The sequence below is a fragment of the Myiozetetes cayanensis genome, unplaced genomic scaffold (genome assembly GCF_022539395.1).
Source record: "Myiozetetes cayanensis isolate MyiCay16 unplaced genomic scaffold, myiCay2020 scf1, whole genome shotgun sequence".
NCBI classification, from domain to species: Eukaryota; Metazoa; Chordata; class Aves; order Passeriformes; family Tyrannidae; genus Myiozetetes; species Myiozetetes cayanensis.
In genome coordinates, this window is record NW_026086604.1 from 14,729,792 (window position 1) to 14,756,187 (window position 26,396).

At 35.5% G+C, this 26,396-nt stretch overlaps 1 protein-coding gene across 5 annotated transcripts in view; it reads left to right on the plus strand.

The window, feature by feature from the left end:
• The window catches only part of CSMD3 (CUB and Sushi multiple domains 3), a 605,611-nt gene that overhangs the window by 172,977 nt on the left and 406,238 nt on the right, over positions 1-26,396 (plus strand). For all 5 annotated transcript variants that reach the window (XM_050305446.1, XM_050305454.1, XM_050305462.1 and 2 more), the window contains exon 5: positions 9,797-10,004. In XM_050305446.1, coding sequence (XP_050161403.1) covers positions 9,797-10,004 — 208 coding nt within the window. The remainder of the gene's footprint in view (positions 1-9,796; positions 10,005-26,396) is intronic.

Here is a 26,396-nt window from a genome sequence, read left to right on the forward strand (position 1 = left end):
ATTGCTGACTGCCTGAGTTTTGGTCAGTGGTGGAGTTCCATCTGGAACTGGCTTCATCAAACACGGGGGCAGCCCCTGACCTCTTCTCACAGAGGCCACTCCTCCAGCCCCCTGATACCCCAACCTCCCCACATAAACCCAGTACAATCTTCATTTTTGCAAGCTTTTTCCTTGGTGGCTCTTCAACATAATGCCTGCTGCACTCTTCATCTGAGAAGGTCCTTCCAGCTAAGAGCTGTAAACTGATCCCAAAGGAAGTGCCAACTGGTCATCCCTGCAGGCAGTGTCAGGTGACACTGGATGCCATGACTGGGATTCAGCTTTCCTCCTACCCCACCACACGATTTTCACAGAACAAAAACAAATGTCTTTTATACAGTAAAATATCAACAGATTAATAAAACAAGTGCCACATTGAATACTTAGTTACTCATTTGGAGTTAGCAGCTGCGTGGTGCTTAGTTGCCAGCAGTTTTAAAATACAATGTTTTCACATTCTTATTTTATACATTATCATAATCCTTTTTTTTTTTTTTTTTTTTTTTTTTTTAACTAGAGCAGTGTCTCAAGTACAGGTGCATTAATAACTTCTTTGTGGTCCAGAGGCAAAACTGCAAAACCAGGTGTAAAAATTGGCCTTTTCTAAACTCATTCTTTGATGCAGTTTTTTTACAGAGGAATGAAAATAAAAACCCAAACCACAAGATCCCTAATAATTTCTAAAATCTAAAATATGTTATTTGTTATCTGTTACATTTGCCGTGCTTGACTTAAAGGCAAAATTATATTTTGAATCCATAATAAAAAAAGTTTGTTCTTTGCAGTATTAATAATAAATAGGAAGAAAGATAGTTAAATTTCAAATTGATGAAGTATTTGATGCTAGGTATTTTTTCTTTTGTTTGTTCGTTTGGGTTTTTTGTTTGTTTTGGTTTTTTGTTTGTTTGTTTGTTTTGTTTTTTACAATTGGCTAAAGTAATTTCTGCTTTTTTTGTATTCAATTTTTAATGAATTTACTCTTATGTCCTCTACCCTTCAGCAACTCAAAGAGCAAGTATCAGGCTTGAGAACTATGAAATCTGACTTAATATCTTGACACAGCAGAGCTTCTTAGCTTTATTGGTTCACAAAGCAATAGAAAACAGTTTGATGAGCAAGTGATCTCTTTAATTTCTTCTGCTGTGTTCTTGCAAGCCCTGTTCAAATATTTTCATTTAAATTACCTTACTTTGTAAGTAATAAAAGCATCAATCCCTCCCCAAAGTTCATTTTTATGTGAGAAAAACATGTATTTCATTCTCTTGCTCATCTTAGTCTATAAAAGAACAACAACAAAAAAATCACCTATGTACATATTTTAACCAAACAGCTTCTGGCACTTTCTAAATATGTAGGTAGAAGTGCAGCCGGCTGCACACCAATTTTTTTTCTTTTTTTTTTACCTTGTAAAACAAACCAAGTATTGGTTTTATGTGCCAGGATTTTAATACTGCTTAAATGTTGCCTTCCTTCTTTATAGATAAAATAATAAATGAGACCTCTGTGCACTGTTAACTAGAAAACATTTACTTTTTCTATCAGTAACCCTTCAGGAGAGCCCAACATGACGTTTCCTTGGGGCAAAAAACCCACAGCTGAGGAACTCACTGAATTTTAATTTATGACTAGGCAACACAAATGTTTAGTTACTGATTCAGAATTTGCAGAACAAAAGAAGACAAAAGCTTAAAAAACTTGGAGAACAGCCCTTTTTGCTCGGCCTTCTCCTGCCACAGCCTGGCTCGTGCTCTCCACTCCCTCACTCAAGTTGCACCTCACCTTTAGCCAGCCAGGGGCCTAAGGAGGGTCTGCGAGGGGACAGAGCCTGCTGGTCCCCTTTGACCCTCATCCTTCTGTGTGTCCTCATCTGCACGTGTCTTCCTGTGCTCCCCTTTGTGCCTTTATTTATTTTTTTCTAGCTGTCAAATCTGTATAAATTTTAAAGGTATACTGAGCACACAAGGGCAAAGTGAAAGATTTGAGGATGTGAACCGTGTCAGTTTATAGCCATCACTGGGTTTATTTGGAATTTAAAATCTATGAGTTTTACAAATCACCATCAAAAATAAGACTTCCATTTGTCCTCAAGAAATGTTTTATGTCCCTCTCCTCAAAAGCTGGATGAACTTCATGTTAGTCATTGATGACAAATCTTCTGCAAAGCCATCCTTAAAGATTTTCAGTTGATGGATGTTTTACAATCTTTATATTTCAATTTCTGGAAGTTGTAAGGTTATTCTTATGAATAAATTATGAGGAAAGGGTGACATTTTTTATTACTGCAGGTTTGTAGATTAAATCAATATTTGAAATGTTTCTCAGATACTATCTACATCTATATATCCATCTTTCATAATATTTGGACTTTGTATGATGTATCAGAATATTAAATGAAAATAAATATAATATGCATTATACTACTTATGCTGTTCTCTATAGTGAACAGACCTATTCTTTTATTTTTTTACTTTGAACATTATTGAGACTAAGTTGGAGAGCTAGTTTTTATTTAGTAGGAGAAGATCTTGCTAACCTAGTGAGAAGTCTACTGGGGGTTTTGTGATTGGTGACCAAAGCTTGCAGGTTAATCAAGGAAAAGAAGATCAGGCAGATTATGCACAGGACAGAGTGATGAGGGATTTTCTTGCGCTCTTTTTGAGGAAGTGAGGTGACCAGAGACAGCTCTCAAGTGCCTGTACACAAGCACATGTAGCACTGGAAACACATGAATTGTAAATGCATATTCAGTTGCAGATCAGTGCTATTTTTAAAATCACAGAGCCACAGCAGAGCAGTTGGCACTGCTGGAGTCCTGCAGTAGATGTATACAGACTGTCCAAAAGAGATGGGCAGGAAACAAAAGGAGTAAGTCTTGTTCATGCAAAGGAGGGAGCTGAGGGAACTGACATCGCCTCTGGAGGTTCTGAAAGATATTTTGGTGACTGTATAATCCATAACTGTGTTCATTTTCAATTTTCATAATCAGACTATTATACTACAGACTTTAAAACTAAGTTTAGGTTTTTTAAGGAGCTTTCCACTTCAGGCTTTATGGTTTCCGTTCTGCTGCTTGTCTGTAGCACACCCAATGAAGAAACTTAATAAGAAACAAAATCTAAGCTGTTTTTTTATGAAAGCAATATAGGGTGTGCAGTAAATTGCATAGCTGGAGCGTATATAAGAGCATTGGATTAAACACTGGCCAAGTGTGACATTGGAAATTTTGAAACTTGCTGATGGATAAACCAGCAAATTCAGACTTGTGGAAAATTAAGCTGAAAAAGTGTTATGAAGCTGCTTCTCAATGCTGTGCTCTGTAAAAAAATCTGAGTGTATAAACATGCAGAGGGAAATATTAAACATAAAATTCTTCTGTAGTAGTAATATTTAAGTCAAGATAATTCTGAACTTCATCAAAAAAAACCCAGAAAACAAAAAAAACCCCAATAAACCAACACAGATATTTCTATGTAATTGTTATAGGCATATTTGAAAACATTCATAAGGACCACCTATTGAAAACATAAAAGCCTGTCCCTATACAGTCTTCAGTGTGGCTGCTAATTGGATGAGATTTATTACTTGTTGTTTAGAGTTAACCTCTGGCAAACTTTCTGAAGTAGCAAAAAGAGACAAGGTTCTTGGAAAAGAAACTGCACTCTGGTTCATAAATGTTTTTATAAGTTATGTTATAGATAAGATAGTGTGCTGCCTTTTTAACTGACAATGTTTGCTTTATTATGCTAAGCTACTACTTGGAGAAGATAAACTCATTTTCTTTACTCTTTATTTTGAGAATGAAGGTAATTGATTAAAAACCTTATTTAGAAAACACTGGTAGAATTTTGTTACACTTTTTTTTTTTTTCTGTCAGAATTGAGACTACAGGGTTGTGCTTTTGGAAGAAGCAAGGATTTTTATCTCAAAACTAATTTCAGTTTCCCTTCTCCTTTATTGCATCAAATAATCATGAGCTTTTTCAGTAAGATATAAAAAGCAATACCTTCCATTTAGAAACATCTAAAAATACTTAGCATTATATTTCACTTTCCACATAATTATTTTATGCATTGAAGTGGTTAATTTATTTTTAGTGCATGATAAAAACAGGATGATGGAGTAGAGAATGGCATTTCTGGGGTCCCTGTTTTCTTCAATTGCCCTTCAGAAATCTTAAAAGTTAGATACCAATATTTAAGGCAGCAGTTCAGCCTCAAATGAAAATCTATAGATAGAGTTTGTGTAGACACACACACGTGTGTGTTATGTAGAAACAGGTGAATTTGTTTTTCTCCATACTAATGGAATCAGTAAATTGAGTTATGTGTTTGCCTATATTACCTTCTTTTTAAAAGCACTTGAGTTTCTCAAAGAATGGATTTTTTTTGTGATCCTTACAGGAAAGGTAGTTATTATTGTGTATATTTAGGAGAAGTAATTAAGAGAACTGTAAAATACTTAAAAAGGGGTGTTAGAGTACTAATTACTTTAGATTGCTAAGATAATTTATCTGAAATAAGAATGTTTAAAATTTAAAAGAGCAGACACCAGTATGTCTGAGATTGTACCTGAACTACAATGTGAAGAGCATGCCAAGAATTTCATAGAGCTTGTGTGGCTAAGATCAAGGTGTAGAGAATTACTGCAATTCATCTCAGCTTTCCATGATAGATTTCTTCCAAAGTGGCTCAAATTGCTCAGAACTTCTGTTGGCTATATTAAAGATCATTGTTCAAACTTGGAAAGTTGCTGTACCCTTTTTAACTTGCAGTATTTTCAAGAATACATATGAGATGTCTATTACTCTGTGATGAGTTAAGCACTTAAGTTTCACTATTCTGTTCACTATAAATATCTAGATAGATAAGATGATGCCATACATTGTGTACCAAATTAAAACTTGATCTACCATGCAATCTCATTGAATTCTTAATGGAAACCATGAATTTGCATGGCCTACAAATCACTGATAACATTGCCTGTCTTTGATCATCTATCTTATTGAAATTTACAGTTCAATATTTATGTAACATTATTGTGAATATCACTGAAATGTACAAGAAAAAGCAGAAAATTAAATGACTTAACTAGAGAAATATATTTTCAATATTTGTTATGAAAAATGATTAGTGAACAGCAAATCAGGAAGAAAATAAAATATAAAATTTTATTAAATTAATTTTCACCAGAAATAATTTGATCATCTAAACATTTGACATTATTTCTTTTAATGGTCATTTAGTCATAACATTGTGTAAAAAAAAAAAAGAGAAAAGAGAGAGAGAAAAGCTGCAGGTATCTATGTACATAAATATTCTCAAAAAGAAAAAATAAAAATCAACCCCAAAACATTACTCTCATAATCATCACTCAAGATAACAGTGATACTCCCTCTGCATAAGAACCCTTATGCATATTCAAACATAGATCTTCATTTGAATTCATAATACCTTGAAAAGCTTTTCTACGCCAAATCCCCACTTGCATATCACTCTGAAAAATCTTCCCCTTTCAGCATATGGTTAAGATCAGAGAAGTATGTTGGGAAAAGTGACATCTTGGTAGTATGTGTATTTTTTGCATTTATACCTTCATAACACATTTGCAAGACTGTTGTTGGATGAAATTTCCCACTACATGACAAAATACATTTAATTTGAAAATATAGAGTATGAATTTTAAAATGGATTTCAAAAAGATATCATCAGTATTAGCTATGAATTTGTAATTGAACAAAATATTTCAGATTCTATCATATCTTAAGTGAAGTGTTGTCTTCTCACCATTCCTATGAATGTTTTACTTCATATTTGATAACTGAAAATTAAAAGGACCAGGACACACACAATTCTTTCAAAGCATTTATGTGCTTAACTGCTGTTTACGTGCTACATTTTTTTGCAGTAATTATACTGTGTATTGGATCTGAGAACACACAACACGTACACATACAACCTGAACTACAACCTTAAAGCATCTTTATACCCAACATACAGATTAATAAGTTTTCATTAACTACTATCCCCTCTACTTTCACACATAGAAATTATTTTCCCATTTCATGGGCTTCTTCCATCCCTCCATATGTTCAAAAACAGGACATGATTTGGGCTCCATTTCTTCAGGGTGGGTGCTCAGGACAAGGAAAGCAGCACACTCAATCATTGGGCACTGACACCAGCCCTGCCCAGGTCACTGTTGCACTCTCCTTGATCCTCACAAAATTTGTTCTGCCTTGGTTCTTGTACTCCTGCTACTTCACTTCCTGCAACATACAATTTACACCATGAATTATTTTTCCCTCAAGATGAATCCTCCAGGATTTTTCACCCCAGGGTTAAATCTTCTTGAGGCACACACTGGGTTTCCCCATCTTCCTGCATTACCCATCAAGTACACCCAGGTCCTTGGGCAAAGACAGTCCCACAAATGGGTTTACCTGTCTCTGTGGGAAAAGGGGATTAGGCACTTAAATATCTTTGAAGACTCCTACCTTGGTGGTTTGACAGAGTTAATTCAGAAAGTTATGGAAAGGCAGGGAAAGAGATTCTCGGGCATCTGTACCAAAATCATTACAAAGATTCTCTTTCCTCTCTTTCTTCCTTGTTTACCTATCCTAATTGGGTTTGTTGCACACTGATGAAGATCAGCCACTGTTACTCAGATTTCTAAGTGTTCCCTCACCACTTTGTTTTTTTTTGCAGAATTTCATAGCTGTCATCTAAGCAATTGTGGTATTTCAACGTGATAGAAATATAGGTGTTGTTTCTGTGTGAATTCCACAGAAACAGTTACTGCATTTTCTTTTCTTTGTCAGAGTCTTGTGCACTATGCATTAAGTCAGTGGCAGAATTGCTGGTGACAGTGTTTGGCAATTTAGTTGAAGAGAAAATCTTTTTTTACAGTCTTCACAACTTAAGACACCAAACATTTGCATGGGGATTAATGTTTGTAAGCCTTCTCCCAGATGGCAGTTTTACCTATGGGGATTTGATCTGGAACCAATAAATCACAAGGAAATGATATTCTAGGTAGAGGAAAATAGGATGGCAGCACAGTAATTCTGTTATTTATTGGTCTAATGCCGGCATTACAGAGGCTAAGATGATATCTAGTGTGCACTTGATCTAGTGTGCTATAAAAATGTAGTTAATATTAATTGTATTTGTAGCAGTTACATGAATCAGAACAAAATACATGATGATTTGTTTGGGCCACTTTGCTGCTAGTAGCCAAATCTCATTTTGGCAAAAATCTCAGATGTTGCTCAAAATAGCAGATTGACTCACTCATTGACATTGCTTATGGTTTAAGTTACTGCTGCCACACTAATTTTTTAAGTATTTGTAGAATATAACAACATTGTTAGTAAGCAATTTTTTATATTGCTAGGAACTAAGATGGGTTACTCTACAGTTGTATTTTGAAAGACAAAACATGAGTTTTATAGTACAGTATTTTTCAAAAGAATTTCTATTTTTGAGTCTGAGAAATCTATTCTAAAGTGTTTAGTCTTTCATAATACTCACAATGTTGTGCTTTTAACTTATTACATGAGCTGAAAAGCTGTTCACATGCAACTGTCTTTCCAGTTTGCACAAGCTTCAGGAATTTAGCTATGAAATTTTACCTGTAAGAACTTTTTAAAATCAGTACTTGATAAAACATTCCAAACAGTATTTAAAAATCAATAAACAGGTCCTTCAAAATCGCTGAACAAGTATGTTATACATTCTTTTAATGGACATTTTACTGCTGTTAACCAGTAATTTAAAATTATTTTTCTGAATGTCCTTAGTGCATGAAAACAGTAATGTTATTACTATTATTATTTTTATTTTTTTTTATTCCTTTCACAGTAAAGGACCAGAACCTGTGATATGATGATGTTTCTCAGTTTTGTTATATTTAGTGGATTCAAAGTGCACTGGCTAATTAGTAAGATTAAATCCAAGATATGTTTTTACTTTTCTGTCTGTCCATGACACAATTTAGCAGAATTTTTAAGATAAAAACCCTAGTATTTTAAACTCCTAAACTGTTGCAATTAAGAGGTTTCTTACAGTCATGAATTTTGTTCTTTCTGTTAGAAGGGAACCAACATATGTGTCAGAATTCTTTTAAGTTTTTGTTCTGTGCTGCTATACTTCTTAAAGGTTTTTTTTTCTATCTTTATCATTAATTTTTCATCAGTATTGACTGGGTTTTCAGACTCTAGGGCAAGTTTTATTCATGTTAGCACTCTAATTAAGCAGAAAGAATTGCTTTTCAAGTATGCTTCAAACATTTGGCTAATAAACTGTATAAGCAATGCAATGTGATATTTCCATGTAAGTTATTTGAAAGGTATTTCCATTTTTGAAAGTAATAGCACTAAAGTGCTGATCAATTTTATTAGTTCACAGAAAAAAAATTACCATTAGATCCTCAAAACCAGTTTTTGAGTTATTAGGCATATAAACAATTAATAAGGACATTGCATAACATCAGACATTTGAGAATTGTTTTCTTGTAGAATTAGTTCTGTTAGGACTGATTTTATAAATATCCAATGCTTGCCTTATTATTATACTTATTGAGTATAAGCTTGTATCACAAAATATGCTGAGTTGGAAGGGACCCACAAGTGTCATTGAGTCCAACTCCTGGCCCTGAATGGGACCATTCCCAAGTCACATCAACTATGCTAAAAAAAAGAGCATTTTTATGTTGTCAGGAGCCCCTGGTGGTCCAGTGGTAAAGGCGCCGCGCTATCACCGCGGAGACCCGGGTTCGATTCCCGGTCAGGGCCACTCCCGGGCAGGTGGGGCTCGTTAGCCCTTAAAGGCAACCCACCTACGTCCTAAGGACCTCGCTGCCACCGTCCAAGCTCGCTTGGCCCCGGCAGATGAACCTTAGGATTAAAGGGTGGGCTCAGTTCCGCGCACACTGTGTCTCACCTAAAAAATCCAATGCGCAGGCTGGAAGGTGTAAAGACCTTCCCCGGATCTTCGCTCGCGAAGACTGACCATTATTATTATTATTATTTATGTTGTCACCCTCCAAAAAAAAAATTGTGATAATTGATAAAATAATTTAATGATTATTCACATGCTGTGAAGAATGTATTCCTGTGGTCAAATTTGGAATATTTGATTTATTAAAACTTGTACCCATTAAAATTACCTTGATGTAAACATCTTAAATGTGAAAGTGTCTTGCATCTGGCATTAAGAAATCACTCATGAATGGCTTTGGTTTGAAAGCTGATCAGCTGTTTGAAAAATGGAAAAAGATTGTTGGAGAACACTCACTAAAATAAAATATAACAATATGATTAACATAAGATGGGTAAGATTCTCATGCTTCTTTTCTTAGTAGAATGTGACTTCTGCACATCACATGTCAGACTATATATGATAGGGATTAAACTCAACCTGCTTTATGAAAACATTTTGGGTTAAAGAGGAAATAATGACATTTTTTCATGCTATTGTAAAGTGAGTGGAACAATGCTAATCAAGGTTTATAATCTACTAATAAGTAGCAAATTATAAAAATATGTGCTGGCTAAAGTATATATTTTTTAAATAATTGAAATCTAAAGCAATTACTTCTTTAACATCTTAAATTTGCAGCTGCATTCCAAGTCAAACATGTTACAAAATCTTAAGTAATTGTTCAGCTAAAAGGTAATAAATTTCTATTCTCAGCAAGAAAGTATCAATTTTTAAGGGGTGATTTTAATGGTATTTATAATTATTTGATTTTTTAACAGCTGAGGATGCTTGTGGAGGAACTATGAGAGGATCCAGTGGAATCATCTCGAGCCCCAACTTTCCTAATGAATATCATAATAATGCAGACTGCACATGGACAATTGTGGCAGAGCCTGGTGATACTATCTCGCTCATATTTACAGATTTCCAAATGGAAGAAAAATATGATTATTTGGAAATAGAAGGTTCTGAACCACCTACAATAGGGTAAGTCAAATGTTGCAATTTTAATGTGGTAAAAAAAAAGAATATGGTGAAATGTGGAAGTACAACTTTTTGTTACTTTTCCTTTTCTCAATAGGTAGTCTTGCTAACAAAAAAAAAAAAAAAAAAAACACAAAAAAAACCAAACAACCCAAACCAAAAAACAGTAATGATTGTTATGATGGCATAATTGTTGATATTACAATTTCAGCTGTAAAATGATTTTCAAATATAGGCCAATTATTTACAATCAAGATGAAAGGCACTGTAGACTCATTCACCTTGTAGATCTAACTGTTCTAACCATTATTGTATTTAAAATGTAAGTATTTAGAAATAGAATGGAATGGACTGTTGTCCCAGTAAGGATTGGTGAAGCCTACAGAGAGTTTCGTAATGTCAGAAAGTGAATTGCATGTAGACCTTTTCAGCACAGAGCTGGAGGGGATTAACACTGTCCACATCTGCTGGTCACAGATTCTTTCTGGAGGAGTTTCTGTACAGAGAACTGTACATAGCACTAAATTTCCCTGAGTGTGGTTGGTGATGCACTTACTTAGAAATTTCTATCCTGATGAATCCTTTCCATCCTTTCCATCCATGTAGTCACATTACTTTTTGGGTTTGGTTTTACTCCAATGTACTACCATTAAGGAGTATTTATATTAAAACTGTTTGTTTGCTGACATAGTAATGTAAATTTTTTTGCTATTCTGACTTCTGCTATTCTTGATCTTAGTGTAGGTGCATTATGTAGATGTTGTAAATCAAGTCCAAAAATTAAAATAGTACTAAAATATCCTCTTTCACAATCAAATTCATTTAATTAGAAAAAATAAATCATACATTTTTTGGTTTTCTGGTGTGGTAGTTTTGTGGTAACAAAGCACCACACTACTCAAGAAACATATCAATATGACAAATCCTTGTGTTTGTTTTATTGGTTTAAATATACTATTTATTAAAAAAAAAAAAAGAGGATGTATAAAACCCCATAAGTAACAGTTATGGTCTCCAGTAAAATCTTAAGCTCTTAACTGGCTCCTAAAGCATTATGGGGATTTTACACCACAGACAGACATATGAACAACAGGTGATGCAACACCTGTCTAGACACATTAAAGTCAGTAGAGTTGTGTTTTTTTAATATCGATACTAACCCCCCACCAAACATAGCATAGACCAAATAAACAAAATTATTTTTTGTTTTTATCACCAGAAAATATCCCAAATTAGATAATGACATTGTTTCAAAAGCATCAGTCTTGGTTTCTATAAGTGATGCTTATGAGTAAAATATTTTTTACTACTTTAGGTGTCGTAGAAGTCTATACACTAATTCTAAGCTTTCGCAAATAGTGTTTTACAATTTGATTTAATTCATACTGCCACCTACATAGTTAATTATCTGTATTAGAATATTACTTAATTGCCATTGAGTTTTTCTAGCTCTTAAACTGAAATCTTTTGAACTAGCTGTCAGCTAAAATAATTTTAAAAACTAATTTGTAATAATTAGTGAAGTATGACCAATGACATACAGACATTATTAATCACTTGAATAGCTAAATATGCATTTGATTTTTCTTGAATGTGTTTTATGTATTCAGTCATGAGCTTCAAACAATGAATTCATTTTTTGTTCTGCAAAAGACTTTGGCTATATTCAAATGATATAATAAGATTATATATGGAAATTCCCATTATGTGTTTACAAAACATAAAAATTTACAATGCTAATTTAATAATTTCTCATGTAGAGAAGCAGACTGGAAGCATATTCTTTTTTTAGCCTGTCATTTATATTCCCTAAATTAGATTGATGTGTTCAATTATGGAAAAGTATCCCCCCCATATGTTAGGAAAAACAGGTTTGGAAAGCTTAATTAACAACAATTTGTTAATTAGATTTAGAATGGTAATACTTTATATCCCCTTAGACTACAGCTAATCTAAACCCAGGCTCTTTAATTCTAGGGGAAAAAACCCCATAAATTATAAAATTACGAAAAACTTATCAGTTGATCTGGATAATAAGTATTATTATAAAATAATTTCTTAGAAACTTTGGTTCTTTACGTGACTATTACACCTATTGATTAAAAAAACCCTCAAACTTTTCTTCTTCTGCCCATCTGCTGTGTAACAAAATATCTCTACTTTTTAGTTAGAAGTAAAACAATGAGCCAGAATATACATCAAGTAGATAGATTGACATTATCCATGAGACAAGACTTGAAATTCTATATCAAGTTTTAATTTTCCCTAGTCTTCCAATCAGTTGTTACAATATTTCAGATGTACTAAGTCTTTTCTGTAAGAAAATCTTCATAGACCATATTCATTTAAGTAGTGGGAAAATTATTTTCCCCATTTTTTCTGAACAACAACAACAAAAATTAAATAAGATCTAGTGAAATGTTCCTTTTTGCCTAAGTGAAAAGTTGGGTCTGAGACATCAATTGGTGAAAGAAATAACAATGTCATTATGGGATACCCAGCATATGGAAGTTTGGAGCTAAATCTTTTGAGAATATCTGAACATGTAAGAGTTTCCAGTGCTTGCCTCTGGGATATTCTGGTTGGAATGTTTCACTTTGTTTTCACTTATTTTGCTGTTGGTCACTTTTAGTAGAATATCAACTAATCACTGAGCAGAAAACTAGAATGATTCTCTAGCCTACTTTGACATAGGTAACCTGGATTCCAGTATGTACTCTAGTCTGAAATATTAATAAAATTGTTAAAACACTAGTTAAATAGTATAGATGAAGTGTTAGAACCTCCTTTCCAGAACAGGCTATGACTGGTTAGAGCACTCTCCATATAAGAGCAGTGAGGATGGACAATATATATTTCACACTTCCATAGGCAAAGACATTACCTCTATATCTTCTGTTCTCCATTTACCACCTTAAATTAACTCTTGTTCAAAACAAGTTGACAATTTTCCTTCCTACATATTTGGAGAGTTTGGTTATGATAGAAAAATCCAAACCAACCAAACAAACAAGGAAGCCTAAAACAAAACAAACAAACAAACAAAAACCCAGCAAAGATATTAGATTCATTGAATTTGATATGTTAATAAGTTTTGAATTAACCTATGTATTTTTGGTGGACAGACTGCAAAGTGATAGAAAATAATGGTTGTCATAAAATATGTTCTCAGAGCCTTTACTCAGAGAACTAGAGATGTAGTCTGAAGAAAAATCACATTTTCTTTACAAGGAACATATTATGCAAAATTTTTATTGTTTACCTGTACCTTAATGCGAAGGTGTTTTGAGAGTGTAACAGTGTCTCAAATGTTGTTGGGAAAATGTACTTAAATTGTAGCATGACAAAACAAAAATCCAAAGACTTTAACCGTGCTCTTTCTGGGAAAGAGTGGAGTTCTAAAAAAAACTTTGTGTAGTGTTCTAATAATTGACCTGCTGTCAAGTTCATACAATGTAGTAGGGCACCTAAAGCACTCCATTATCACACAAGGATTTGCAGTATGATGTGATTACTTTTTTAAAAACAAAATAACTCACCTCACTTCTTTCTTACCAATACTGTATTCTTGGGTATTTAAAAGTATTTCCTATTATATTTTCCTAAAATGTAAGGGAAACATAGAATTTTCCATAATAAATTGAAGTATTATCTAGACCGCCTATTTCTGGTTTTAGCCAAATTATATTTTTTTCATATATAAACCTGCTGCAGATACCACAGCAGGGATTTCCCTGCAGCACATGATGCAGAACTTGGTGAAGCAGGCTGTCTCCCTGCAGCCCCTGGAGGTTCATGGTGGAGCAGATACCATCTGCAGCTTATGGAAGACCCTGTGCTGGAGCAGGTGTTGATGCTCAAAGGAGGCTGGGAAGCCCAAAGGCTTCTGGCAGAAACTGTGACCCCAAGCATGACTCATGTTGGAGCAGTCTGTTCCTGAAGGACTGTGCCCTGTGGAAGGGACCCATGCTGGACCAGATTATTACAAACTTCAGTCCATGGGAAAGACTCCCTTCGGAGAAGTTGGGGAGGATCATACTGGAGCAAAGGAGGAGTGTGAAGAGTTCTCCCCCTGAGGAGAAAAGAGTGGCAGATACAATGTGTGATGAACTGACATCAGTCTCCATTCCCTGTCTTATTCCGCTCCTTCTTATTATTCCTACTCTGATTTGATTGATATAAAATTAATTTAATTTCCACAAGTCACGTCTGTTTTGCCTATGATGGAAAGTGGTGAATGATCTCTCCCTGTCCATATCTTAACCATGAGCCTTTTATTATGCTTTCTCTCCCTTGTCTAGTTGAGAAGGGGAATGATAGATAAACTTTGGTGGACATCTGGTGTCCAGTCTGGGTCAACTCACCACAGTAAAATACCTGATGAACTTTTCAGTGGATATGATAAGTTTCCCTTCATTTTTTTGTATTTTGAACTTAATTTGTTTACTGTTCTTTGTAGGACAGCTGAGGAAAATTTAATGAACACACTTTATTCATTACAAATTTACAGCAATCATAATTTCCCTGTAAGGGTTTTGTGAAGCCATTTCTCATTTTAAAAAAAAAGTGCATAATTCAGGAAGGTTGGAAGCTCAAATAAAATCATGAGAAAACATTTAGTTCTAAATGAATAGTATCAATATACTGATTGGCCAGTAGGTTTAAACATACTGTTCATGAATGTCACAGTAGATTCTCTTTTTCGTTTTGTAAGAAGATAATTATATTTTTACTTCAAGTGTTGTCATAATATTGCGCATGCTGGCTAATTTTCCAATCCAAGTTTACAAACTCTGTTAACAAAGTTTTAAAATATTAGTAATATGTTTAGGAAGGGCTTGGACAAATAACATACAGTCTTTTATAGAGAAATAGTATGCTAAAATAAATATTCATATAAAATAAACTTTACATTATTTAAACTCAAGGTATTTTGCCTCTGAGTGATATAAATTTCATAGAGAAAAAATAATTTTATGAAGTTTTGGTGATGATGTAGTATGGTATTGCAGTAGCATGTGAACATTATTGAGAAAAGTCATTTTTGATCAGTAAATGTTTATGTTTAGAATTGATAGTGGCAATAACAGTTGCTTAGGAAAAGAACAGAAAATACGAGGACGATATGGTATACCCTTCCCCCTTGTGTAGACATGCTTCTGCAGTTATTGATTTAGGAACTTCTAGAAACAACATTTTCCTTAAAGTCATGTGTTAAATAGCTGTAAATAAATCTTTCTTTTGTTAGTTAGTCATTCTTCAGGGTTCATTCTTCAAGACCCTCTGGAGAGTACCAAATGAGTTTAAAAAAAATAAAATCCAAGCAGCTTGTATTAATGAGTTCCCCATTACCCACACAATCACATATTCCTGAAAATAACCTGAATTGGTTAGTTGATCATATCATTCCTCTACAGAGGATATATCATCCCTTTCCTTTCATTCATCCCTATATATACAAATATTTTTCTTAATCAACTTAATCAATACTTTCTTATAAGTCCTGGATACCTTGTCATATGTTTTGTGCAAGGATCTGTTTTTCTCAAGATTTCCCTCTCCCTGAGACCGAATTAGTTGTGGGATCAATATGTCCTAGGTTCCTCCTCAGTTGATGGTATGAACAACAATATGTTGGGCTGATCCTCATTATTCATAGGGTAGTCATTTGATCCTTATTCCAAGATGGTACTATGCATTTTTAAAGCATCCCACATTTTCACGTTTTTAGTTTATACCATGTTGTAAATCCATCACCCTGCAAGTATACAATACACATGAGAGTAGCACGTTACATCAAACATTTTGAGCACTAAGAACAGGCAAAATATATCTTAGAAAAATGGAGGAGGGTGACAAGAAATTTTGTCCAAGTACTACTCAACCTGATTGTTGCCCATTCGCTCTAGAGGAGCCTTAGTGTCGTAGCATTCACGGTTTGATGCCTTGGGATCATTGCCTGGGACAATTTAGCACTATAGAGCTCCTGTAATATGCAGAATACAAAGTCTCTTGCTCCTGTATTCCTCATGATACTGTTTCTAAAATACATGTAGCAACTTACATGCAATTTTCCATGCTTTTGCTGTCATTTGCAATTTAGTTATGGAGAAAATCATACAATCATAGAATAATTAAGATTGGAAAAGACCTTCAAGATCATCGAGTCGAACCTTTGACTGAACAAATGTTATTTGGTTATTTACCATTAACTAGCATTTCCTGACTCTTAAGCCCATTTTACTAGTGCAAGATGATAAATAGAACCTTTAAGATATAATATTAAAGAATATATTAACTAGTGTTGATTAAAAGCAAAGTGAGAATAAGTAGCCAGATAATAGTTATTATGGAAAAGTTTATTATTTGGGGTTGAGGGTTTTTTTGAAAGAAAAATGCAGTTATCCATGCTAGACATCTACATGGTAATTTTTATTACCGGTTCAGTTACAATAGAAATTAGCCTTCAGGAGGCATTTAAAAATTAAGTATACTGCTGTTGGCAATTAACCTACATCAGACACATGCATTAATAACACAGGTTCTCAATCAGATCTTTTTAACAAAGTGTTTATTTGATTTATGCAGCCATCCAGTGTCTGAATTGGTTAGATTTATTTTCAGTCAATGTACTTCATTAAATAATGCTCGTATCTAAGGCTACAGGAAAACCTCTGCCTGACATAAATGTGTCAGCACAGGGATAGACAATCACACCTCAACAGTGCAAGTACCAATGAAAATAATAATATGTTGAAGAAGAAAACCCAAAACAGAAAAGACAAGAAGCAGAGGTGCTCATAAGAGATTAACATGGGAGGAAAAAAACCCACCTGAGGTCCAGCAATTATTTTCTTGAAAAGTCACTTCAAATGGGAAAGTGAAAAATATAATTCTTTCTTTTCTATAAATGAAGACCGGTGACACTGCTTTAGATATTATAACTTTTCTCACTAATACAAACTTTTTAAATCTGTGTTTAATTCTCAGAGGGAGGACTCAGGAAAACAATGCTTATGACTAATATGATTATAATAGGAATATTAAAGGACCAAGATGATGGACAGATTGTAATCTGATAACAATTGAATTAAAATTTAAAGAATAGTAGTAAAACTGATACTGCTTAACACAGAAAAAATGCCTTCATAAGAATGTTGTGGTTGTAACCAAATAGGTGGGATGATTTATTCAATTAATATAGTAAACAAAGTGCAGTCATAAAACCCTGCTGTAATTAGCAGAGTATTTGCTTACTGATGGTGGATAGAATTAATTTTTACTAGATTTAATTGCAGGGGAAAAAAAAAAGTAACTGCCAAAAGCTGCCAAGTTTTGGAGTGCCTAAGTTCTTGTCCACTTCTAAAGCAATGAACAGAAGGTAACAGAGATAATGCTTAATAGTGGAACAGAGCAAGCAGAAAATCAGGAATAGGAAGAATACTAATGCTAAAAATATTGTCTCATTTGAGCCCTTGATAATCCTTCCATTGTGTGTTATAATTTTCATCTTTTTCTGAAGGACTGAGAATAAAAATGAAGTGTTTGCTTTCTTTCCACAGAAACCAAATATTTCTGCCCTTTACTGTTTGCTTCTGTGGTTTAATTTTTTTCTTGGTGGATAAGCGTTTCACCTGTGTCATTTCCATGAGGTCATTTGGAGCTATCCAAGAAGTAGAGTGCATTCCATAATGTGTAGGGTCAGGCACAATGGTAATGTCAGAAGGGGAATTTGTTACAGTGATTGTGGGGGTTAATGGAATGTTTTTCATTGTTCTGTTGCGTGATTCCATTTAGAAATCACCATCATCTCAAAAGGACTTTGAAACTGACTTTATATCTGTTACTCTCAAAATTCTTATTGGAAGATGAAAAGGATTTGAATCTAAGAGAGGAAAAAGATGTGAAATCATATATTTAACAGTAGGAGTGGAAGCTTTTTGGTGCCATTTTGCACTATTTGTTCTATTTTGGAAGAAATAGAAGGCCCTTCCATAGTACCCTGTTCTAGTGGGGTTTTCTGTATTAATTTCTCAGGTTGTAGTTCAAAATGTAGTCCATAAACATGCCTCAGACTTTTCAAGCAGAATAGACACATACAAGAAATGTAGTTACTTTGTGGCATTTACACAGTGCTTAGTAAATTTAGATTCTGACTTTAGGAAATTGCCATATCCGTGGAAATGGCAATCAACGAAAGGTGTAAATCCAGAGTTTGATCCTAGAATTCAATTTGTTATATTTGCATCCATATAACTGGGTTGTAAGGAAACACAAGACAGAATGATAAAACCTTATAAGCCAGATAGTTAAGCATTGAAGGGGACTCAGGAGCTGTCCAGTCTGATCTACTGCTGAAGGTAGCTCTGAGATGAGGCAAGGTGCTCAGTGCTTTATCCAGACTGGTGTTGCAAGTCGCCAAAGATGGAGACTGAACAACCTACGTTGGCAACCCTTTTCAATGCCTGACTGTCCTCAGGGAAGGGAAAGCTTTTCCTTTTTTTCTGTTATTCAGAAATCATTGTTTTCAGTCAGAATAAACACACAAGAATTCAGTATCTCCAAACATCTGTTTGAGATCCAAAAATCTCCTGTGGTCTCTTTCTGCCTTGTGGATAGGCAGTGGTATGACCTTTCCTCTGAGCAGGTTGACTGATCTGGCCAATCCTAGCTCATGAGCTGAAGACACATGGGATCATGTTGGAGTCCTTCCTTCCCAAGGCTCATGTTGTACCACTCATCTTTATAGGGATATGTATATGACCAATGACATGAATCATCTTATGTTCCTCTAGACTTCTAAAAGCTAAAGCCTATCTGGCACATGTGATTTATTACTATATAATATAATAGAGTCAAGCCTTGGTGAGACAACTACCAGTTAAATTACTGTGTACTTGCATCAGGCAGGGAGTCAGATGCAGTCAGAGAATCACCTTGGCTCATTATGCTGAAAATGGACACTTTGCATGGCCACTGTGATGCTGCTTCCTACTTTTATTTCCAACTCATCCCCTATCTTGTGTTGGCTCAGGCATTTACCCAGTCACAAAGAACTGCACCAGGAAGTGATACAGAAAAAACCCACAAGTTTTTTTTCATTCTATGTTAATCAACAGGTAGCACAAGAGTTGAAGAGAAGGGTGAGGCACATAGAGAGTCAGTAGTGTTTCTTGAAGAAGTAGGAACACTTTATTGTCAAAATACAGCCTGGACTGTTTTCTTCTCAGGTATTTGTAGATTGAATGACAGTATCCATGCAAGGATTTTTGTTGTTGTTGTTGTTGTTGTTTTTACATTATGTGCAGAGACTTCACAGAATTAGTTGATTTCCTTTACATTTTTATTTACTGTATCTTTAGTTTCATGTATTCTTGAGGTGGCATAACATATTTTATTTTGAATAATGTACACAATGTCAGGAAGACAGTATTTCATTGTTGCTGTTGCAGAAGATGGTGTATCCTGGTGGTTAAATGCACTTGTCCTGAGGAAAAATTTCTGAAGCTGCTCCTAATTTCCTACATTTTCTATGTTCATGAGTACTGCAAAAGTGAACATTTGAAAACCTTATCTGGAGTTGCATATTTTCATTATTCTGATGGTCCTTTTTAATATGTATGAAGTTATACTCATCTGGAGTTAAACAGATATCCACCAGCAGTTATCAAATGAGCAGTTATACACTGGATGGGCTTTTTACATACATCTCCTCAACAGAGACAGGATTATATTTTATTATTTCACAAAGTCTTATCAACATTCAGAAAAAAATTGAAAAAGAGTTCTTATGACTCTTTATATGCAAGAAGAGTACTATGGTTTTTTCACCATCCCTCTTGAACAAAGGTTTACAGACTGCTGCTTTTGTGCTTCTGTGGCTCACTTTAACCCTCTTTGGATAGAGCAACTCAGAGTGCTTCCAGTGTGGCTTATTTGTAACTCTATTTTGTAGAAACCAGATAAATAAAAGTCTAGACCTGGGTGATTTTATTAATGAATACTTAAAAAGCGTGATCAGTAATAAAAAGGAACAAAGGTAAAAAAATCTGGAGTGTCTTAAAGCAGTTTCTGGGAAAAAAATAGAGATACGAAGATGGGTAGATGATTTAATGGAGCACTTTCACTGTGCTTACTCCAGCAGAATAGTGCACTTGTTTTCATGTGGTCATTCACTATAGTCTCAGGATGGCAATTGTTGGAGTAGTGAGGGAGACTGATTGCTTTTGTCTTGACTGAAACACCAGTGACTGAACTCACAAGTAAGGCTGAAGCAGCCACATTTTATCCTGCATGAGTTGTATGGCAGGGGAAAGTGTATTAGGACAACATAAATCTCAAAACAAGGCAGAGAAAAGTAAAAACCACAACCAACTCAAAAAAACAAAGAACAACTAAACCTCAAAATATAGTGTTTCATTTGCCATTCCAGAGTAATTAAAACTTCACACTTTCTTGTCATATGGTCTGAGTCCCTGCCACCTTTACTTTATTCAGCAAAGTAAGTGGTGTGTCATGGGAGAACAGTAATCCCTGAAGAGATAATCCCAAATCACTCTTATTTCTAGATTCTGAATTAAAAACTTTCGTATGTTTTGTGCATTGGCTAAACTATATACATTCATAATTTCAACATTTATGTCTCAGGCAAAAGAACCAAAAGTACAATATTTTGAATACATGAATGAAATCCTTTGCATTCATGAACAAATCCTGACAGGATAAAGCATTGCTTCTATGGGCCCTACAGGCTAATTAGAACTTCAGATACTGATGCTTCTTTTTGTGATCATCCATCTGTTTTGCTTGTGGAAATCACTCTAGGTGATTTAGAGTGCAAATTCCCTTGTAAAATGAACCAGTGACTAAAACAAACCATTAAGCATCTTTTGAAACTGCTAATGCACTTTTATATTAAGGATCAACACAATGTCAAACTAGAGTTCAGAGCAATTTTTTATAATTGCATGCCACCCAATATGCAGGTGCCCAGTCAAAACCTACAAGTCATGACATAGCAGTCAGTTAAAATAGAAAATAAACCATTCATGTATACTTACTGTATGTTTATTTCTTTTGCATACAGTAGGTCATGCAAGTGACAAAACCTCACCAAAGGAAGATTCAAAATGAACCTTAAGCAAATGAATTATTCTCACTCCACCTCAGAAGTTAAAAAAGCTACTCAAATCACTGTGCCAATTGCAAAAATTATTTTTATCCCATAAACTTCTAAACTGTTTCTGAGGTTAACAGTTTTATGTGTTTCTAATTGATATACAATGCCTTTTCATTATTTCAAAACCTTGAGGGTAAAATAATCTAAGTATATTAAAAAAATAAATAAATCAATATTTGAAATTTAAATGTAATTTTCCAGTGATCTAATTAATAAGCCATGTTAATATTCTGGTACCCTATGTCAAGATAGGTATGAGAAACATGATAAACAGTACAGAAAAGCAGAAAAAGTATGGAAACATGTGGAAAGAATCCATGAAGAGGAATAAAATACACTAAAACTTTTAAATTTTGAAAATAAATAAGTGAGAATGGATATGAAAGATTCCTAAAATTATCAATAACATGTCAGGTAAATAAAGAACATTCATTCTTCATTTCTTATGCTAAAGTAAATAAGGATGCTCAATGATTTATCAGACAGCAGATTTAAAACAAAAGGTAGAACTTTTCTGTTGTATACATAATTCAGTTGTGGAAGTTACTGGCATGTGAGGCAATAGAGGGGCTTGAATGTCAGTACCTTGCAGTCGGCAAAGACACAGATGAGAACCTCTGGGTAAGGATTAGGGGACAAACAAATAAAGCAGATGACACTGTGGGAGTGTTCTATAAGGAACTCAGCCAGGATGATGACACCAGTGATTTATTCTGTAAGGAACTAAGGTATACCTCTAAATCAAAGTCTTGTCCTTGCAGGACTTCATTTGCTGGATGTTAACTGTGAATACTACACAGATGGTAGAAATAGGCCCAGAAGATTCCTAAAACACCTTGTTGGTACAGGTACTAAGGAACATGCTCTCCTTGATCTGTTGTTTGTTAACAGGGGGGGGCTCATGGTGAAGTGGCAATTGATGACTATCTTGGGCACAGCGATCATGAAGAAATTGAGTTTAAAAATCTCTTTTGACAGGAGGAAAACTCCAGCAACTCTGGACATGAGGAGAGCAGACTTCAGGCTGCTCAGGAAACTAATCAATAAAGTCCCTTGGGAAAATGCTTTTGAAGGTGTTGGGATTCATTGGTGCTGATCACTTTTTAAGTGTCACCTGACTAAGACCACAGGAGCAGGCAATTCCAAAATGTTGGAAATCAAGTAGGTGAGGCAGAAAACCGTGTTGACTGAGGAGGGATCTTCTTTTGGAGCTAAAGATAAAAAAAGATTGTACAGTTAGTGGAAGCAAGATTGAGAGAGATGGAAGGAATACGGATATGTTGCTCGCCACTTTAGGGAGAATATTTGTGTGGCCAAAGCTCAATTAGAGTTGAAGCTGGTCAGTACTGTGATGGACAAGAAAAAGGACTTGCAAAAAATGTGTGAATAGGAAAAGGCAGTGCGGAAATAACATTGGCCTATTACTTGATGAGGATGGTCACCTCAAAAATAGGGACATGGGCAAGGCAGAGATGTTTAATACTTTCTTAGTCTTTTTTTTCAACACTGATTATGGGCTCAGGGAGTCCCAGTGCCCTGACCTCGAGGATCATGGCTGTGAGAATGATCAGCTCCCAGTAAGATCAGAACTTGTGTAGGATCTACTACTCCAACTGGATCCCAATACATCTATGGGACCTGATAGGATTCATACAAGTTTTTTCAAATAAATAGCTGATGTCTTCATGAGACCTCTGTCAATGATTTGGGAATCTAGAGAGTTCCCAGTCAAATGGAAGCTTGCAAATGTCCCAGTTTTCAATAAGAGGAAGACTTATGACCCTGGTAACTTACAGGTCTGTCAGTCTCACTTCAGGACCTGTTAAATCATGGGAAGATTATTCTGGGAGTTATTGAAAAACACCTGAAAGATAATGCAGTCGTTGGTCATAGCCAGCATGGGTTCATGAAGGGAAAATTCTGTTTGTCAAACTTAGTTTCCTTTTATGCCAAGGTAACCTATCTATTTGATCAAGAGAAGCGAGTTGATGTAATGTTTTTGTATTTCAGTAGAACTTTCTCTCACAGGATCCTTATCAACAAAATGTGCAGCAGACAGCTGGATAAACACATCATAAGATGGGTGAGAAACCAGCTCATGGGTCAGGCAAAAGTGTTATAATAAATAGGGCAACATCAGGCTCATGAGGAGTCACTAGTGGGGTTCCAAAATGCTCTATTTTAGGCCAGTGCTCTTCAAAGTCTTCATAAATTACTTAGAGGCAGGACTTGAAGGTGTACTGAGTTTGCTGATGACACTAAACTGGAAGAAGCTGTTGACTCCTTTCAAGGTAGAGAGGCCCTGCAGAGATGCCCTGCAGAGAGACCTTGACAAATTAGACAACTGGGCAATCACCAACTGTATGAAGTTCAACAAGGGAAAGTGCTGGATTCTGCACCTGGAATGGGGCCACCATGGGTGTATGTGCAGACTGAGAAATCAGAGACTGTAGAACAGCACTGGGAAAAGGGACCTGAGGATCCCGGTTGATGGCAAGTCAAATATGAGTCAATGTGCCCTGGCAGCCAGGAGGGCCAGGGGTGCATCCTGGGGTACGTCAGGCAAAACATCACCAACTGGTCAAAGGAGGTGACTGTCCCACTGTATTCAGCTCTGATGTGGCCTCACCTTGAGTACTGTGTGCAGTTTTGGATGGCAGAATATAAGAAGGAAGTAAAGCTACTAGAGAGTGTCAAAAGGAGGACTAGGAAAGTGGTGAAGGGCCTTGAGGGGAAGCCATTCAAGGAGCAGATGAGGTCTCTCGGCTTGTTCAACCTGGAGAAAAAAAGACTGAGGGGAGATCTCATAGATCTCTGCAGCTTCCATAAGAGAGGGAGTTGATGATGTTTTCTCTCTGACCTGTGACAGAACCAGGACAATGGCATGAAGCTCTGTCAGGGGAGGTTAAGGTTAAATATTAGGAAAAGATTTTTCATGCAGAGGGTGATACGGCACTGGAACATGTTCCCCAAGGATGTGGTCACAGCACCAAACCTGTCATAGTTCAAAAAGCATTTGGACAACACTCAGGTACATGGTGTGATTCTTGGAATTTCCTGTGCAGGGCCAGGAGCAGAACTTGATGATCCTTGTGGGTCCCTTCCAACTCTGGATGTTTTATGCTTCTATAAAGACCTGCTTGAAGGAGCCTATTCAAAAAACCTGAAGTCCATAAAACTTCTGGAGTTGTAACAGTGTATGAAGCGATGAATCTCATTATGTAGAATCACAGTTTCTGACACTCCCAGTGAATTACCTTTTACTTCTCATTGTCAGAAATAAAATATTACTATCAGTTTATTTCTTATTTAGCACATCAGCACATACATTCTTAGATACCATCAAGGATATGATGGCTGTTATAATTTCAATCATACCAATAGGAAATTTGTGCATGATTTATATGAACCATAGAAATGATCATATCTGAGATGTATCAGGAATTTTATATCTGTAAAACATTTTGAGCACTGAAGTTCAGAATTTTTTTGTTTATGTTATAAGAAAGTTCTGCCTTTGTTTAAGACTTGTGACAAGAAAATTGAAAGTTGCCAAGTAATTTTTTAAGACAGCAGCAAACATGGAATTTAATATTCCCACCTTGGACTTCTGACAGGCAGACTTCGGCCTGCTTAGGACTTTGATTGACAGAATCTCTTGGGAGTCAGTCCTGAAGGCCAAAGGAGTCCAAAAAAGGTGGATGTGCTTCAAAAGGAAATTGTTAAATATTCACGAGCAGGCTGAATGTGTAGAAAGACCAGCCTGGTTAAACAGGGAACTTAGGGGAAAAAAAAGAGAATCTATCGCCTCTGGAAAGAGAGTTGGGTAACTTAGGAGGACTATAAGGATGTAGGGAAAAGATTAGAAAGGCCAAAGCTCAACTGGAACTTTATTTGACTGCTACACTGAAGGAAAGCAAAAAAGTTTCAACAAATACATTACAGCAAAAGGAGGGTCATAATTTGTTGAATGCAGAGGGTAGAGTAGAAGATGAGGAAAAGGCAGAGGTACTTTATGCCTTCTTTACCTCAGTCTTCAATATTGAGACCAGTTGTCCTCAGGATATCCAGTTCCCTGAGCTGTAAGGTGGTGGTTGGGAGGTGAACCCCTATTCCAGGAGGAGATAGTTAGTGACCTGCTAGGATAATGAGACAGCCACAGGCTGCAGTGAACCAGAGGAAATGGCCTTAAGCTGAAACAGTGGAGTTCAGATTAGGTATTAGTAAAAAAAAATAATAACAGAGTGGTCAAGCATTGGAACAGGTTGCCCATGGTGGTGGAGGAGGCACCATCCCTGGAGGTGCTTAGGAGTCATCTGGATGTGGCACTGGGTGATATGGCTCAGTGGTTTAGACACTGCAGTGATAACGGTTGATGGTTAAACTTGATGATCTTAAAGGTCTCTTCCAACCTTGATGACTGTATTATTTCACCTGGCATTATGTAATGTTTAATCATAATGAATGTTAAGATGTGAGCCATAAATTTAATGTCCCTTTTGTATGGTTGTTTTGTGAAGTTTTTTCCTAGCCAATTAGGAATTCTCATGCACTTCTCTTCCTTCTACTTAGAAGCTTATTAATGAAGATATATCTTGATTAAGTGAACTCCTAATTTTCCTTCTTTGCTAAGTGGACTTTTTGGATCTTTCTGTAAGAGGCAGTAAGTAAGTTGTTGGCACCTTTACATCTCTCAATCAGCCTTTTCTGTATCCAAACCTGTAGATTGGACTAGTGTCTTTGAATCAGCAGAAAAAGTACCTACTGCATAGTACATACTCTCTCATCCTTGAAGCATATAACACAGGCTCTGACATCTTTCATATGGATATATTGCACTGCTGCAGAACTTCTTTTCTCCATTATTTTTTATGTCAGATGACAAACTTTTACCATCATCTCTATTTGCTGAGCAAGAATATGCTGTCCTGAATGTCCTAAGTGAAGTGAAGGGTAAGGTGAAGGACTGTTAGAGTAAGGCTTACTTTCTGTTTAGTAGCTGACTTTAGTAGCTGTCTTTCAAGAAAAAGCCCAAACAACCCTTAACTGAAGCTTTCAACTTTCTAACAAAACTTTCCAAACCTGTGTAATTTATGCAATCTGAGAAACAATCCCAAAATTCACATATATTTGGTTGTTTGTGTTTTGGTTATTTTTGAGGTGTGTGTTTTCCAGAGAGGTAATTATAAAAGAGGAAATCCTTAATAAGGGGGAAT